At 33.0% G+C, this 18,277-nt stretch overlaps 1 protein-coding gene across 5 annotated transcripts in view; it reads right to left on the bottom strand.

The window, feature by feature from the left end:
- The window catches only part of LOC130894714 (single-minded homolog 2), a 49,754-nt gene that overhangs the window by 12,064 nt on the left and 19,413 nt on the right, over positions 1-18,277 (bottom strand). Inside the window, exons 1-2 of one of the 5 annotated variants that reach the window (XM_057801671.1) lie at positions 15,792-16,633; positions 13,961-14,115 (exon numbers count right to left, since the gene is read on the bottom strand). The exons of 2 other annotated variants lie outside the window; for them this stretch is intronic. In XM_057801671.1, the coding sequence (XP_057657654.1) occupies positions 13,961-14,036 (76 nt within the window). In that variant the 5' untranslated portion in view covers positions 14,037-14,115; positions 15,792-16,633. Of the gene's footprint in view, positions 1-10,359; positions 10,575-13,960; positions 14,116-15,791; positions 16,634-18,277 lie in introns of those variants that run through there. 2 more of the 5 variants (XM_057801670.1, XM_057801673.1) reach the window with 2 other exon arrangements.

Here is an 18,277-nt window from a genome sequence, read left to right as displayed (position 1 = left end):
GCTTATTTGGGAAACAGACTTTTCCAAAAAACTCTCGGAATATTGTGGAAATGAGATACTTTCGAGAAAAGTTGTAACATCAAGAGGACATTCATTAAAATTCGAAATAAATTGAATAAATTCCCGCGGAGAGCTTTCCTGAAAGCTGAAAGCGACGAGGGTTCTTCAAAAATTTGCATTCTGTATAATTACAAACGAAAGTAGACGAAAATGGCAGCGGATGCTCTAATTTTCAAGTACTCTTAAATATACGAGGGCGGTTTGATGGTATTCAGTTGAAATCCTTATAACATCGAAGTTTAAAAGCCAAACAACAGACAAGGCAATGAAAGAAGAAGAACTAGAGCCGTAGCACAGCATACGGGAGGGTAAAACATTCACCTTAAAACGGATTCTTCATAAAAATCCTATTTGACTAAAATTTTTCCCGATTTCCTTGAAACATCATAAAGACCTTATCAGGTTAAAACAAGGTTCATCTTATTAGAGCAATCCAGACGAGGATCACATCAGGATAAACCCAGGACACGGTGGGAAAACCTACCAAAACCAAATGTTTGCCTTCAGTTTTGACTTGGTATAAATTATCATCTAAAATTGATATCCTAGGTAAAATGGTTCAAAAGGCTTAGGTAATCTTATGAAATATTTGGAATTCCAAAGATCCGATGATGATTTCGAAATAGTTAACTAGAATTTTCCATCTCGAAGTTTATGAAGAATGCCCGTTTATTTTATTGCGAGAACAGTGATAAACAGTTTCAGATTTACCGAAAGTTGCGTTTTGAGTGTTCCATGTAGTGACAGTTGACAGTTACGTACTGCAAAACACTTTAGGAACGTTCTGGAGTGACTCTAGCCACTTCAATGTTGACAGTTGACATAGTACAAAAGCAAAAAATATTTATGCTGTTACCTGTGGTTTGTCATTATTTTTGAAGACAACTTGTGAAACTGGCAAGGTAGTTTGGAAGGTTTATAATATTACTGAAAGTGTATTAGCTATTAGTTTCCGGAATGAATGGTTCATTGAAAAACCCGCCTCAAATTGAGACTCGACAATCAAATTTTGTTGAAGACGAAACCAGTTCTGGAAGTGACGCATCCAAATTCAGAAGATCTTTACATTTTAACGGTATATAATAATGAAAATATCGATCAAGAAATGATGTTGGCAATGAGGACGATGCTTCTGATGACATTGATGATTACATACCAGATAAAAATGGTAATAGTTCTGCTAGCAAGTATGAAGAGATTGAAAATAACGTTCAACAGCAAATATTACAGTTAAAACAAGTACAAGAAAGATCTCAAGATCAAGAAATCATTGGAATAAACCAATAATCCAAAGAGGCCATCTACAGGCGTTATTTAGCCGGATTTTAGTGGCAAACATTTGAACCAATCCAAAACAGACCATCAAATCATCCAAGATATAATTGATTGATTTGCTAGAGCCCCTATTGCTAAAAAATAGTCCAACAAGCATACCCAATTCCTCCAGGTATGACTGTTTTGAAGAAAGAGTATCTGTTGAGTTTGTACCGATGATGGTGAAAGTTCTGGTCGTCCGATTGAGGTGGTTACTCCAGGAAACATCAAAAAAGTCCACAAATTGGTTATATCAAATAGTAAATTAAAATTGCGTAAGATAGCTGAAGGTCTAAAGATATCAGAAGGCATTTGCAATTATGCATGAACATTTGACAATGAGAGAACCTCGTTCCACGTCCATACCATACTTTTTTTGAAAATTTGAGAGCTTCCACTGTTGGTGAAGTCGACGAACAATCTGAAGATGATGATGACTAAACTAATACAACAAAGTCAAAAAGAAAACCTCATGAATGATTTAAATTCCAATATCTAGAAACTGTTGGTTTTTAGATGTGATAGTTTATAGCCCTCAGACTTGAACGACGGGGCTTAGCTTGGGCCAACGTTGGGAAACTCGGCCTTGGCAAGCCAATAATGGTCCAAGTCTGGTTGAAGTCTGGGTTACCCGACCTCGGCTAAGAATTTGACTGAAATTTGTTGGCCCTGGATTGCAGATAAGTATCTAGGCAACCAGGCCTGGACCAGGCTTGGAAATCAAGCTTATCATCCCAGAGTTCTACCAAGTTTGGGCCAATAATGGCTTCCAAGCTGGGGCCAGAGCTGTAGATACTTGGCCCAAGTCTGGCCCCATCGTAATATCCTATATGGGGCAGCGAAATATGAAACAAGAGTGCGGTACATCAGTTATTTGCACGCGAGCTACTGGCACAAAAAAAAAATAGAGAAAAATATTGTTTGGGTAATATTTTACTGTTTTATAATGATTTTTCTTACCGGTTTTACCTCTCCCATAATATTTAAACGTATTAGTCATGATTCCGCCAATTAAAAATTATCATAACGTACCACGAAACACTTGTTTGATTATTCAATAAAAACACCCTCAATTGGAATATAAAATTTCAACCTGTTTTATGAAACACTTGTTATAAACTAACTGAAATAGTGTCACCGACATCTGGTCTACAAATTTTTGGAAAACCCAGAATATGTATCAAAAGACCTTTCTTATCCAACTAAATTCGAGAAGAATCGACCTCAGGTATACTCAGGTGTAATCCCTTGAAAATAGTTGTAGTAATTATTTGGACGGTTGCGGATTGGTGGTACTTTTATAACACAGAGGTGTTGTGTAGTTACGCCCTTTCTTTTCAAAAATGCTAGTTAGTAAGATAAGATATACAATGAGATGTTTGGGTATATTAAACGCTGACAGATGATGAGAAAAAGGAAAAAGTTTATGACTCATTTTGTATAAAACGACAATATTTCTAATTTTTATCATTTTAGCAAAGAAACTAAAGAATAATAAAAATTTATTATCACTTATAGTCCGGTCAAATTAGACCATAAAATAAGAGTGACGCTACTTAAATTCCCATCAAGCTGAAAATCAGTAAAATTGTTTAAAATAGAAAATTTGAATGTTCCCTATCATTCCCGTGTATGGAAAAAATTTTATTCAAGGTCAAAGGTCAAAAAAATGAGTTTTTCGTGATTATCAGCACAACGGTAAGTTTTATCATAAAAATACCTTAAATAAAAATTGTAGATCATAAAATTATCTACAAAAAACGTATCAATACTTTTTTTCCTACGAGCCACCGTTTCTGAGATATAACGATTAAAAAAGATGTAGAACAACATCGGCGAACTTTAGCAACATCTTTATCAATTGATAATTTATTTGATGAACTTATAACAGTTCCAATCAGTCAATAGAAATTTCTTACAAATACTCACAACAAGTCTCGATTAACTGCTGAAAATATGGGTGAAACCATTAAATACAACGATGTTGTTCTACAACTTTTTGAACCATTATATCTCAAAAACAGTAGCTCGTAGGGAAAAAGTATTCATACGTTTTTTGTAGATAATTTTATGGTCTTTAATTTTTGTCTGAGGTATTTTCATGATAAAACTTACCGTTTTGCTGATAATCACAAAAAACTTATTTTTTTACCTTTGACCTTGAATAAAAGTTTCTCCATACACGGAAATGATGGGGAACATTCAAATTCTAAGTTCAAATGTATTTTAAACAATTTTACTGATTTTCAGCTTGATGGGAATTTATTTAACTTCGATGTCTAAATTGACCGGACTATTACTTTTTGTATGTGGAGTTCAAAGTATGATTAAATAAGAAACTTCCAATGATGATTTGAATCGCTTCAAATATTACTAAACAAAACAATAATTAGCGAAAAGCTAAACATTACTGTAAACTTTTGACTATGTCACATAAAGTTTTTTGCCAGTTTTTGAGTTATTCGCAATTGAGAACTACGATTTTTCTTCAAAAAAACCGCATTTTTCAATAGTTTTTTACGTATAACTCTGTAATGATGCATTTTATCGAAAAAAGTGTAATGAACAAAAATAAAGCTTATAAAAAACTAAGAAGTTGAGTTATATTTTACGATCTTAATGTTGTACCTAAAGCGAGTTATAAATACTTGAATAGCTTTTGTTTTACGTAATTGAGCAGTTAACCTCAAATAACGGGAAAACGGTACATTTTTCAACAAAAAGTCATGAAATACTTTTAAAAGAGCTTAAAAAGACCTTTCAAATGACCACTGATAAAAATCGTTTCGACTAAAATTTCTGTGAGATATAATGTAAAATAGTTGAAACTAAAAAAAAAAATTGCACTGAAACTAATACCATTTCATTGAAAATCAAAATTAAACTTATTCCTTGTATGAAATACTTTATTTGGATGTCATTTACGATATCTGAAAATTTGGCTAATTAGAAATGCATAATTTTGAAAAAAATCAGCATTAAATAAAACTTTTTCTTTGATTTTTGAAAAAAAATTTTTTCGCTCATTTTTCCCCATAACTATAAGAGATACAAAAACAAATGAATAGTCAAATCAAAGCATTTTTTATGACGATTATTTTGCTTTTTTTATTTTTTTTGTAGGATAAAAATTGACAGAGTTATAACCAAATTAATCTGTCACTATAGTGCGAGGATTGCTTATCCACAGCCCTTTGAACCTTTATTAATAAAATGTGGAGAGTCTCAAGCCCTTTTAACAAACATAGGCTTGTAGCCCTGAAAATTACCTTTAAAATGGTTTTTTGTAGGACGTAATAGCTTCAAAATTAATGGAGTTACAGAAAAAAAAAGATTTTTAAATTTTTTTTGTGATTTATAAAATATGAAAAAATTACAAAATTTCGGCGCACGGATTTTTTCTGTTGATGCTAAGTTGCCTGTAGTACCAAGACATAAAGGGGTGGTTCTTAAGGGTTGATAGGGTATATAGACAATAAAAAATCACTTCAAATAGAGGCAAGAAACTTTAATACCAAGAAGAATGCAAAATCTAAAAGTTGGCAGCCATTAGATTTATTTTTATTCATTCATTCTCTGCAAAGGGGTAGTTTATAAGGGTTGAATAATAAAAATGAATAACCGATTAAATTTTATGAATTTTTCACACTAAAAATGAAATCGCAATGTTTTAAACCTTTAAAATATTTGTTCCCATATTATTTACATCAGAAGGGTAGTTTTTAATGATTTTTAAGGGTTGATACTTCGAAATATATAAATTTTCTATTATACAATATGTTAAGATATTTATGCTGCATAAACGGAAAACATTCGAATTGAAAAAAAGTAGGAAAAACTATAATATTAGTATTTTTCGATAAGGGATGGTTTTTACCCCTTAAAAACAATTTGCACACCTCGCGACCATGTAGATCTTGAGACAAATGATGATGAAAATGAATGGCATAATATAAATGGGAGTAGATTTTAGCGATCAGGTGAATTTTTATCATTTAGTATTAAGAAAATCTTTGAAATGGTACCGAAAATTTTGCTTCGAATTTTTGCTCGGAATAGTTATTGTAAACGCTTGGATTATCTATAACAAGGCTACTTCTTCTTCAAATTAGTCTATAAAGGAGTTTAGACGAAGAATTACTTGTTACTCCAGTAGTACACGAAGAAACAATCCGGACTAGGAAAGAAAATGCCGAGGATGCTATAATAAATTAAAAGAAACACGTTCCAGTAAGAATGCAAGTAACTTTCTTATGAAAGAATCAAGAAAATTGGAAAGCTAATTACGTCTTTACCGGACCCCGAAGATCGGTACCGCGACATGTCCGGGTCAAACCACCGGTCCCCTGGGACTGGATAATGCACGGTTTCTGTGCTTATATATTTCAGAAACGCAGTCAACCCGCTATACATGAGATTTTCACTGAACTAAACAAACTATAGATAGACGGTTAAAGAAAAATCGATTCGATCTGTATCAAATCGATCGGCTAAAGTTCGTAAAGAATACAATGAGTGTCTTCCGAGAAGTTGCCGGTAAATGACGATATAAGAAAGGCGGACAACAAATTAATTAACTCGAGAGGAATAGTTTTAAACATTGGACAAAGACTTGTAACATTATATAGATGTAGTATATTTCTCAGTGTATTATTATTTACAATTTTTCACAGAAACCGTACGCGTTCGGATGAATGCGCTTTGTCTTATTTTGTTTAGTTCGATTCCCGGAATTCCCGACGTATTGATGAAATGTCGTTTTATGAAAAGGCAACAGAAAACAAAAATAACCAAAACAAAATTTATAATCCAAAACGAATCAATCTCGTACAAGTTTTGTTGCGGTTTTAATTGCTCTGCGAACGATACCAAATAAAATATACCGGGGGGCGTAGTCTCGTTTACTTTGGTTTCCCATTGCCTTTTTAGGCCTATATACAAATAATTTTAGAACTTTTTAAATAATTACTGTGTTAATAAGATTCTTTATTCAGTTATAATTAGACTACTGAACCCTTTTTGAGCTCATAGAACCCTTACCTCGTAGAACAGCTAAGATCTAAATTATTTGTCTAAATAAAAGCACCCACGCGAAAATGCAGGGTCAAAAGAGCTCAATCTGAGCTCCTACAATTCTAAACAGAATGTATAGCGGCTGTTAACTGTAAGATTTCGTCTTGAAACCTCCCTCATCTGTGCCCATACCAGTAGGGATCAATTCCTGATGGAGAAGATCTACCATTTGTTCGAACCAATCTTTAAAAACATCAGCATTCAAGTCTTCTTATTGATCATTGGAATGAGTGGATTTTAACCCAATTCTGCGACTGTTTTTTCAACCATTTGGTTGGGATTAATTCCTGATTAAGAAGATCTATCATTTGTTCGAAACAATCTTTAAAAACATCAGCATTCAAGTCTTCATATTAGACATCGAAACGAGTAGATTTTAACCCAATTCTGTGGATGTTTTTCCAACCATTTGGTTGGGATTAATTCCTGATTAAGAAGATCTATCGTTTGTTCGAAACAATCTTTAAAAACATCAGCATTCAAGTCTTCATATTAGACATCGAAACGAGTAGATTTTAACCCAATTCTGTGGATGTTTTTCCAACCATTTGGTTGGGATTAATTCCTGATTAAGAAGATCTATCATTTGTTCGAAACAATCTTTAAAAACATCAGCATTCAAGTCTTCATATTAGACATCGAAACGAGTAGATTTTAACCCAATTCTGTGGATGTTTTTCCAACCATTTGGTTGGGATTAATTCCTGATTAAGAAGATCTATCGTTTGTTCGAAACAATCTTTAAAAACATCAGCATTCAAGTCTTCATATTAGACATCGAAACGAGTAGATTTTAACCCAATTCTGTGGATGTTTTTCCAACCATTTGGTTGGGATTAATTCCTGATTAAGAAGATCTATCATTTGTTCGAAACAATCTTTAAAAACATCAGCATTCAAGTCTTCATATTAGACATCGAAACGAGTAGATTTTAACCCAATTCTGCGACTGGTTTTTCAACCATTTGGTTGGGATTAATTCCTGATTAAGAAGATCTATCATTTGTTCGAAACAATCTTTAAAAACATCAGCATTCAAGTCTTCATATTAGACATCGAAACGAGTAGATTTTAACCCAATTCTGCGACTGGTTTTCCAACCATTTGGTTGGGATTAATTCCTGATTAAGAAGATCTATCATTTGTTCGAAACAATCTTTAAAAACATCAGCATTCAAGTCTTCATATTAGACATCGAAACGAGTAGATTTTAACCCAATTCTGCGACTGGTTTTTCAACCATTTGGTTGGGATTAATTCCTGATTAAGAAGATCTACCATTTGTTCGAACCAATCTTTAAAAACATCAGCATTCAAGTCTTCTTATTGATCATTGGAATAAGTGGATTTGAACCCAATTCTGCGACTGGTTTTTCAACCATTTGGTTGGGATTAATTCCTGATTAAGAAGATCTATCATTTGTTCGAACCAATCTTTAAAAACATCAGCATTCAAGTCTTCTAATTGATCATTGGAATGAGTGGATTTGAACCCAATTCTGCGACTGGTTTTTCAACCATTTGGTTGGGATTAATTCCTGATTAAGAAGATCTATCATTTGTTCGAAACAATCTTTAAAAACATCAGCATTCAAGTCTTCATATTAGACATCGAAACGAGTAGATTTTAACCCAATTCTGTGGATGTTTTTCCAACCATTTGGTTGGGATTAATGCTCCATCTTTAAATGAAATATACTTCTTTGGTTTTTAATTTCTTTTGGGTAATTTCTTCACCAAACTACAATACCCCTTCTTTCTATTTGAAATAAGACTTTTCCAGAGAAAACCTTTTTACAGGGTAATCATCTGTGACAAGAACCTCGTCTACTGTCGGAAATTCTTTGATAAATGAGAATGCACGCACTTTATTTGAGATTTTGGTTGTCCTGGAGATGAAATTATCCGTGAGATTCGAGGAATGACTAGTTACTAATTCGAAGACTGCAATAAAATAAACCTGACCCCTAAAATACCCGCGATTGTTCCAAAGCTTACCTCAGCTCATCGGCAAGCACTTGCGTTTTGCATGGGATCATCTAAATTGGACGTTGGAACAATATGGATCTGATCTGTTCTCATATGAGACCAAAATATGCCTTCATGGTAGCGACCAAAGAAGGAGAATGTACCGAAAACCAACAGATCGCATTGAAGATGAAATTACCTTTATGTATGTTACGGAATGGACCTAAATGCGTAGAATCTTTATGGGACGAGTTAAAAAAGAAGAATTCTAGCTAGACTTCATACCCCAAACTCGATCCCAGAGAGAATTGTGGCAGTAGAAGAAGAGTGGATCAACATCCCACAAGAGATAATAGCTAACTTGATTAGATCTATGCTTAATCGTAGAGAGATGTTATTAGGGCGATTATGATATAGATGATGCGTGATATAGACCAAATCGAGACTCATCCGTGTATAAAATAGTTTCCCATTGCTCCAGAGACCAATGATAATACTGATCAGCAAATAATCGCCTTTCTTTTCGATGCCTTTCCAGGATTTGGGACCCTGTCGCCTTGATACAATTTCATTCTCCCTTAGTTTACACTTCAAGTCTTTCCCGAACCTCAGGAGCCGTTAAATATCGGTCTTTCGTCTACTGCAGTTGTTGTCTTTGGTCGCCCACTGCCGGCCCTTCTATCGTAGATACCAATCTCCCGAAGACGCTGGTAGACTTCACTACCCCAAGCTTCGGCCTTCTCTGACCAAGGCATCTGCTCGGGCCATATCAACAATTGAAAAAAACCATTATTTTGGACCAAAATAAGTCTCGTAATCACAGAAAAACGATTTACAGTTTAGAGTTTTATCTAATTGCTTACTAATCCTGAAGGGATTTGTTGAATGGACTCTGTAATAACTAGAATCCCCACAAAAACAAACCCATTGGGGAAAATTAACTTTTAATAAGAAAAATATGAAGTGTCCGGTTTTTTTTTGCCGTGGAAGGTGTAAAAAGTAAAAAGTTCCCATGCAATCGACACCTGTTTTATATTATATATAGGTACACCTATTTCTGAAAAATTTTATGAACCGTAGGTACTTTTACTTATTTGAATTTTATCATTTTGGGAACGTCCCAGCAACAAATTCTCACAGTACCCCGAACAGCAAGTGATCCTTTTACAACTTTTATTGTCAGTCTAAAAATAATAATTTTTGAATGGATAATGCCGAAAAAGGATAAATACCAATAAAAATTTTGTTTATTGAGTGTCAATATTTACGGTATGCACATTGGACAATAACAATGAGTCCACAAAGAATGTTTAGCAATTATTTCCCCACCTGTTTTCAAATACTATTTAATAATAAACAATATCTGTTAGAATTCTTGGTATAGAAAACATTTTTTCCAGTGTTATAATTATTAAATCACTCAATATATGTCATGTATGTATCGGAGGATCATTTGAATTGTCTATTTTATCTATTTTCTTAACTTCTTAATATAACAAATACATTTGGAAAACAAATTTCTCAACCAAGATCTAATATTCGATATAATAATAAAAATTATTGTTATCATCGAATTCCCTAAACTATAAAATCCCAGATTTTACTGCTAAGAAAATCCAGATTTTGTTTATCGTAATATTTTTCTTGTTTTCCATAAAATGGGATTTATATTTATATAAAAATCGATTTCGAAAAAAAAAACAACTTCAAACCTCCCTCGTATGCTGAACACCAATGATAAAGTGGCAATAATAATTACTTGAATTGCTCCTAACCTTAGGAGTGATATTAGTTTCATTTTCTTATCATACTTCCATATATTTATATGATTCAACTTTTTTCTCAGTGTATTACAATAGTGTCAAATAAAACTCATTACATTGATATTAAAATCGTTAAAATTTTACTAATTGATCGAATAATTATCACCTGGTTACTACTAACTTGTTATAATGGTCGAGTTATACGTTTTAATCGGTCATTATAGGTCTAAAACGTGCTTTTTCTCTTTTCCTCAGTCACGTTTCTAAAGTAAATACGACAAAGATCGATTATTCGATATACACAAGCACATTACACTTGATATGTACGTTGCACCTATACCTATGTACCTTTTAAAACATTTGTAAAATGTGCAATTATTCCAAGCTAATGCTTATGAGAAGACACGTACGAGAGATTAAACGTTGTGTTGAACAGATTATTTTGTTACAATGTGTAAATTGTTATGTTTATTAGATGTCTATATATAACTAATGATAGATATTGTTTATTTTAATATTTTATGCTTCTTCTTTTTTTGTATTAATAATAATTGACAGTTGGATTGGAATCAATTTACGTTCAAGATCGAAACCTCATCATTATTATTTTATCTATGGTTAGCGTTTTCTACAGAAGAAATATTTTTTAGTTTTAAAGTTAAATTGTATTTTATATTTTCTTATATGTATATATGAGTGAATTTGTTCACAATTAATTTTGTTCTATAGATTTTTTAAAGCATTGAAACTTAACAAAAAAGAATTACTACAATAAAACTTGAGACACGTCATAGACATCATATTTAAGCAACGTTGCCAAGCTTTAAAAATAGTATGAAGATTAACCAAATGTTATGAATCCACAGGTCTTCATAGCGACTATTAAATAGTTTTGCCATGTTTGTTTTCATATTATTTGTTTTAATTTAATTTTTATATTATATTGAAAAGATATGATTAATTTGAATTAGGTATGATATAATCAAATTCCCATTTAAAACAATTATGTATTTATTGTAACACAATCTTGCAACACCGTACAGTTCAAGATAGCTTAAAAATATGTATATTAAAGATATTACTTTTTCTCAATATTTTTTGATATCTCTTTAAATAAGAAAGTTTTGAATAACGAAATAAAATAGTGGAATTCCATATAGTTGGAATTCTTGCAATTTTTATGTGTGCTGCCATATATTTATTTTACGCTTATTTATATTGTTGTTATTGTGTAAAGCAAAATAAGTTGTTTGTTATTTTTGTGAAGTCACGTTCTAAGAGGTGTAATTGATATTTCTTACACCTTTGTATTTACGTGAGAAAATATTTTCGGATTGTCAAAAGGTAAAACTACTAGAAAGTCATTGATTCCAGTAACGTAACATAATAATATTTTGAAGGGGGATTTGATACCAAACTTTTTTAGAGAATGATCTTGCCAATATGCAGGACAGGATTAAGAGAATGTTGACGTTAATATAAATGTTGTTGTATGCAAAACAAATATTTTCCTTAACAAAAAATCGGTTATAACATTAGTAATAAACAAAATTGTTATTAATTTGGATGAGGGTGATTTTGTAAAATTCTTATGACTTCTTGTGGACAATTCTTTGAAATTGAGGTTACATTATATATAAAATTAAGTTCTGCTTGTTTTGCTTCGAAGGAACTAAACTTATGAACCTTTTCAACATTTTTAATTCACATTTCCAATTTGCCTTTCTCTGTTAGATATTTATTCAGACTAAACAGCAGGACTCACTGCCGGTTCGTCTTTAGGAGATTCAAAACATTGACACCTGTCATCAGATCTGACACCATGTGATTTGTATCTTTGGGGCGTCATCTGCCACTGTTACCAACAGACATTCACGAATTTATAAACATAATTCAAGCAACAATTACATAAGATCTAAGTGTTAAACAGTCCAAAAATCGTACATTCACTTAAATTTGATGTAATAAATATTATAAAGCCTTAGATCATCGATATTTATTTATAAACACCCAAAGTGTTTAATTTAAACTTTAACTACGGCACTGTGAACAGAAAAAATAGTTCCGAAAACCGGGCCGGAAGGTTGTAAACGTCGAACGTGTAGAAAACGTGTCGAAATGAATGAAACTAAACGTTAAAGAGGATGTACGCGGGTAAGAGGTATTTGCAAGGATTAAAGAACTAAGTATAGGGATCGACTGTGGTCTATGGCATCGTAGGGTGTAAAAAACGTTAACTATTTCACGCGTTTTTGTATAAATTACCACAGTTGATGGTATTCGTGTGAAGGGATAAAAAACACGTTTCGAAACCAACTGATTGTAGGTGTAAATCAACTGGAATCCCCAAATGAGACTTTAATGTAGCTACAGAGACGGTTTGGGGAACGATAGGATTCAAAATAGAAAGTTTTCAGAAAGATGGGGTTGTTTGTATGATTTTTAAACTAACTTAGCGTTTTGGAGCACATAGATCTTAAACTAAGGTCCTAATCCTTACAACAAACATTGCAACTATCATATCTACTGAATTCCGATATTCTTTGCTCATCAAAAAACGACCATCGTCAGTTATTCGGTTGACTCATTCAGTTACATTAAAGGCGATTCATTCAAACTCGACGTTTGACAGTTTGACGTCGCCGTCTCTTGTACGTTCGTAGCAACTTTCGTAGCAATAAAAAAGAGCCAATCACATTCGTTTGCGTTTGTACCTGATTTTTCCTTATGATCTCAATAAAAAAACTCCATGATATCGTTTAAAAATACCGAATTACAAACTAAAAAAGAATAACAAAATTTTTAGTTTAACGGTAGTAATGTCAAACGTCACTCGCGAATGTCAACGGCGAACGGAAAGTCAAGTTTATGAATCGGCCTTAAAGAGTGTGTCAGCGGTAGGTTATTAGTCACAAATGACGAATAAGAAACAATTCAAAACTTCACGACGGTGCAGACGACTTAGGTATACAGAAACTTGGATTAAATTGTAACAAATTATTAAACAGTCTTAGATTGATGACATTTGTTATTTTAATTTAGAATTTAGCTGAAATGTCGTTATATATATATTGTGGGTAATAATAAAACTGTCTAAAATTTTAATGTCAAAATTCTGAGGTAAACTTAGCGTCCTCAGGTGAGGACGGTTAAGCAAAAATCATAATTTAACAACCTATAGAACAAAACTGAAAACATTTTTTAAAAGTACCACTAGATCATCGATGTTTTCTCCCGATGGTTATAGAAGCAGTCTGCTATTCACCAATAATGGTTATAGACCAGGTAAATTAGATCAATTTAGGTCAAAAGTTCTCGATCCACTAGAACAGCTCGGATCGAGACGCGGTGTTTTGCATTGTCTTCAGAAAACAATTAGAAACGATTTGAGATAACAGTGATTGATCGCCAAGATAGAAATTGCATTTGTGATGCACAAAATACATCTAAAAGTGCATCAAAAATATATAAGAGACGGTGAAAATCGTGAAAATTGCTCCCAACATTCGGAAATTTCGTTGAGGGACCGCGCGGGCCATTAAGACATGGGGGCAAAATGATAAACATACAGAATGGGAATCCCCGAGTGCCGATTTTTTCCGAGTTTGTTATTTTGCTCTTTGGGGCTTGCCTTTCCGCCCTTAGGGGCCGCTCAGGCCCTCGGTGAGGTTTTCTTGTGCATTTAGAATATAAAAAATACATGCATATTCCCTATCGGTTAAAACTATTCAAAAACATGATTGAGAATATAGAAGTTAATTAAAAATGATAAATTAACCTACCTGCAAGGTCATCAGTCGTTAAATCTTCTACTTTTATATCCTCAGAACGGATCATGTCCAAAATAGTCAAATCCATTTGAAAACACAATTTTTTCACATAATTAAATCATCAATACCTGTACTATAATTATAATTTTCAATTTTTTTAATTCTATCTATGGATGATTGTATATATATATATATATATATATATATATATATATATATATAAGTTGATTATTTTGTTGTACAGATCATAAAGTTTAACAAAATTAGCGTTCAAATCGTAATAAATTAACGAATTCTCTCGAAATCGATCGATACCAAAAGGATCATATCCTGCAGGAAATTTTGGGAATGAGAAAGCTTTCAGCACAACAACCGATTCGAAATATTTTCGCGGACGTTCAATTGATGTACACCAGACACCAAGAAACAGTCGAAACAGGGGTTGTTACAGGGTGAACGTACTGCAAAGAAGACGAAAACTGTTCCACGGACTACCCGGAGTCGATCGAGATCATAAATCTCAGAGGTCTACAATAATTTCATTTCGATATCGATGATCCTCGGAAGTATAATTAGTTTACAGTATTTAGCACCACATTTCTTGGAAGGTCTTCGGGACGCAATTCGTTACAGTACAAATTTGACCACGAGAGGCAACTCGTAAGCAACCCACAGGCTGTATTATGCCGATTGCCACGGCCGAATTGGGCTACGAATTGCTGCAACAGATAGATTTGACATATTTTCGTTTCTAAACTTGAAAAGTCTTTCGGCAGGCAGAAATTTATGTCCGATGAGGTCATCGCCGCCGTGGAGGCCTACTTTGAGACCTACGTGTTTTTTAAAAGGGACGAAGAAGTTGAAACATAACTGGATCGAGAATTTCGAACAAATATAATACTATATTGAAAAATTAATCGCCACATTTTCATTAATTTCGATTTTTGTGCGGGCTAAGTAGTAATTGAACCGCCCTCGTACTCTATGATCATAGGGCAAGGAGCTATGCAGTGTTGCCAACCTGAATTTTAGAAAATTTGTCGATTATGTGCCAAACGTTGGTAGAATGTAAAATGCAAAATTGGTAGATCTACAATCTACCAGCTTAATTTAGAAGATTTTTTAAGATTTACAATGCATGAACTGTTCTTAAAATATTTATTTTTGGAAATTATTCATATTTTTATAGTCTCCGTGAAAATTCTATTTCTCTGGTAGGTTTTCCTAACCTTTCACACATGCTATATGCTTTAAACTATTTCCATGTTTATTTAGAATAAATCTTCCACCAGCACACTTAAAATCACACCTACATGATTTGCAATGTGAATATTTCACGCGGAGTTCCTAACCTAGAACTCTGTGCAACGCTGTTGTCAGAATCCATTTAGTTTTAACCACAGAACAACACAAAACAGGAGCAAAGATTCACCATTGATTCCGTAACGAACCAACCGGAAATGGGCCACAAAAAAGTATAATAATGTCTATGGGCACGAACGACGAACTGTTGCTGAAGTACAATTCGATAACTTTTATAAATTTAACCTACTGATTTTAAATTGCGACATACGGTATCTCTAGATGGTCGAAGGAAGTTTTATAATCGGTAGATACTGGATGAAATTTTTACTGCTTCCCTTGTAAACTTGATATTGACATAAGTGGATGATTTGAGCGCCATCTTCAAACCAAAAATCTCTACTATTAAAACGTATAAGAAAGTGAAGCAACTTTATAGAATTAATGAGATACACCCTCTGTAAAATAATATTTTTTTGTTAAATCTCTATAAACTGTACAACATAATCACTTTTCGAAATTTCTGTTAATTTCGTCTCACCCTTTAAATTAATAAACTATATAAGAATAATTAACCACTACCGACGTATACGTAGTTCGATATTCCACTATAAAGTTTCACGAGTGACTACAAAAAATATTGAAAACGGAGTTGATGTTTTCCCATGGCCAATAAAAACTGCTGATTTGAAACTTATTGAAGACCTTGCTTACAAAAATGTATAACAAACTCGACGAATGTTTTTTAAACAATCATGCTGACGTGATGTGTGTCATAGTAACTTCCAAGATTTTAATTTGTTATTAAAAAAATTATTTAGAATAATATATTTGTAATTGAAATGAAAATTGTACGAGACGATTCTTAGATATACTTTTATCTATTCTTACTTGAATCATTGTAAAAAAAACTGATAGACGAGGGCGAGTTAAATAAAGAAGTGCTTACAATAAGCATCCGTTTTATCCGATTGATTAATTCAACTAAGACGTAACTTCATTTGCATTAAATATAAAGGTTTAAACAGTTTAGAGATTTCCCAATCTACGAAAGTTCGAATTCATAAAACAATGTCGTCTTTGTTTTTGACGTTTTGTTTGTCGTTTATGACGTATAATGCGTAGTTTTTGACGTTTTGTGTGTCATTTTTGACGTTTAATACGTTTTTGACGTTTGATGCCTGGTTTTTGACGTTTAATACGTTTTTGACGTTTAATGCCTGGTTTTTGACGTTTTGTGTGTCATTTTTGACATTTATTGCGTCGTTTTTGTCGTTAAATACGTCGTTTTTGACGTATAATGCTTCGTTTTTGACGTTTTGTGTGTCATTTTTGACGTTTAAGGCGTTTTTGACGTTTGATGCGTGGTTTTTGACGTTTAATACGTTTTTGATGTTTTGTCTGTCGTTATTGACGTTTAATGCGTCGTTTTTGACGTTTTGTCTGTCGTATTTGATATTTATTGCGTCGTTTTTGTCGTTTAATACGTCGTTTTGACGTATAATGCGTAGTTTTTGACGTTTTGTGTGTCATTTTTGACGTTTAATGCGTAGTTTTTGACGTTTTGTTTGTCTTTTTTGACGCTTGATGCGTGGTTTTTGACGTTTAATGCGTCGTTTTTGACGTTTAATACTTTGTTTTTGACGTTTTGTTTGTCGTTTTTGATGTTTGATGCGTAATTTTTGACGTTTTGTGTGACATTTTTGACGTTTAATACGTTTTTGATGTTTTGTCTGTCATATTTGACGTTTGATGCGTTGTTTTTGACGTTTTGTCTGTCGTTATTGACGTTTAATGCGTAGTTTTGACGTATAATGCGTAATTTTTGACGTTTTGTGTGTCATTTTTGACGTTTAATACGTTTTTGACGTTTGATGCGTGGTTTTTGACGTTTTGCGTGTCATTTTTGACGTTTAATACGTTTTTGATGTTTTGTCTGTCGTTATTGACGTATAATGCGTCGTTTTTGACGTTTTGTGTGTCATTTTTGATATTTAATGCGTCGTTTTTGTCGTTTAATACGTCGTTTTGACGTATAATGCGTCGTTTTTGACGTTTTGTGTGTCATTTTTGATATTTAATGCGTTTTTGACGTTTGATGCGTGGTTTTTGACGTTTTGTCTGTCGTTATTGACGTAAAATGCGTCGTTTTTGACGTTTTGTGTGTCATTTTTGACGTTTAATGAGTTTTTGACGTTTGATGCGTGGTTTTTGACGTTTTGTCTGTCGTTATTGACGTTTAATGCGTCGTTTTTGACGTTTTGTCTGTCGTATTTGACATTTATTGCGTCGTTTTTGTCGTTTAATACGTCATTTTTGACTTATAATGCGTCGTTTTTGACGTTTTGTGTGTCACTTTTGACGTTTAAAGCGTTTTTGACGTTTTTTCTGTCGTTTTTGACGTTTGATGCGTGGTTTTTGACGTTTTGTGTGTCGTTTCTGCATTTAATGCATGGTTTTTGACGTTTTGTCTGTCGTTATTGACGTTTAATGCGTCGTTTACGATGTATTATGTATTACGTGACTATCTTCTTAAAGGTACTAATACGTTCCATTGCAACAATTTTTCAATTTTTATATTTAAAATGATGATTGGAATTTTTTTGTTCTACAATTTTAAGATAGCTTCTAAATGCCAGAGATCCTTTTTTTGCGATTGACGTTTAAAACTCAACTGTACAATCGTCTGCTTTTTTACTATACTATATTAAAGTTATTTGTCTGTGTTTATAATTAATTTAGTTTCTAAACGTTAAACTAAACAGAAATTGGAAATCTGGGAGAGAAAATTATTAAGAAAAAAGTTTGGTGGAAAGCAGACAGAGTCAGGATGGGAGAGAAGATCTTCTTTTTCTTATCCATTTTCAAGATCTCATCATCTATTAGTTTTGAAGGTTCCTCTGTATCAGTTCCTGGGAGGTGGACTGCCAGCTATTGGTTTCCCTTCAAGTACGATGCATGACAGTCTACTCTCTTCCATTCTTCTCACTTGGGAGTACCAGAGAAGATCAAACCATGAAATTCACA

Source organism: Diorhabda carinulata, chromosome 6 (genome assembly GCF_026250575.1).
Source record: "Diorhabda carinulata isolate Delta chromosome 6, icDioCari1.1, whole genome shotgun sequence".
NCBI lineage: Eukaryota > Metazoa > Arthropoda > Insecta > Coleoptera > Chrysomelidae > Diorhabda > Diorhabda carinulata.
Note: the sequence above shows the minus strand (reverse complement) of the source record. Positions and strands in the feature narration are given on the sequence as shown.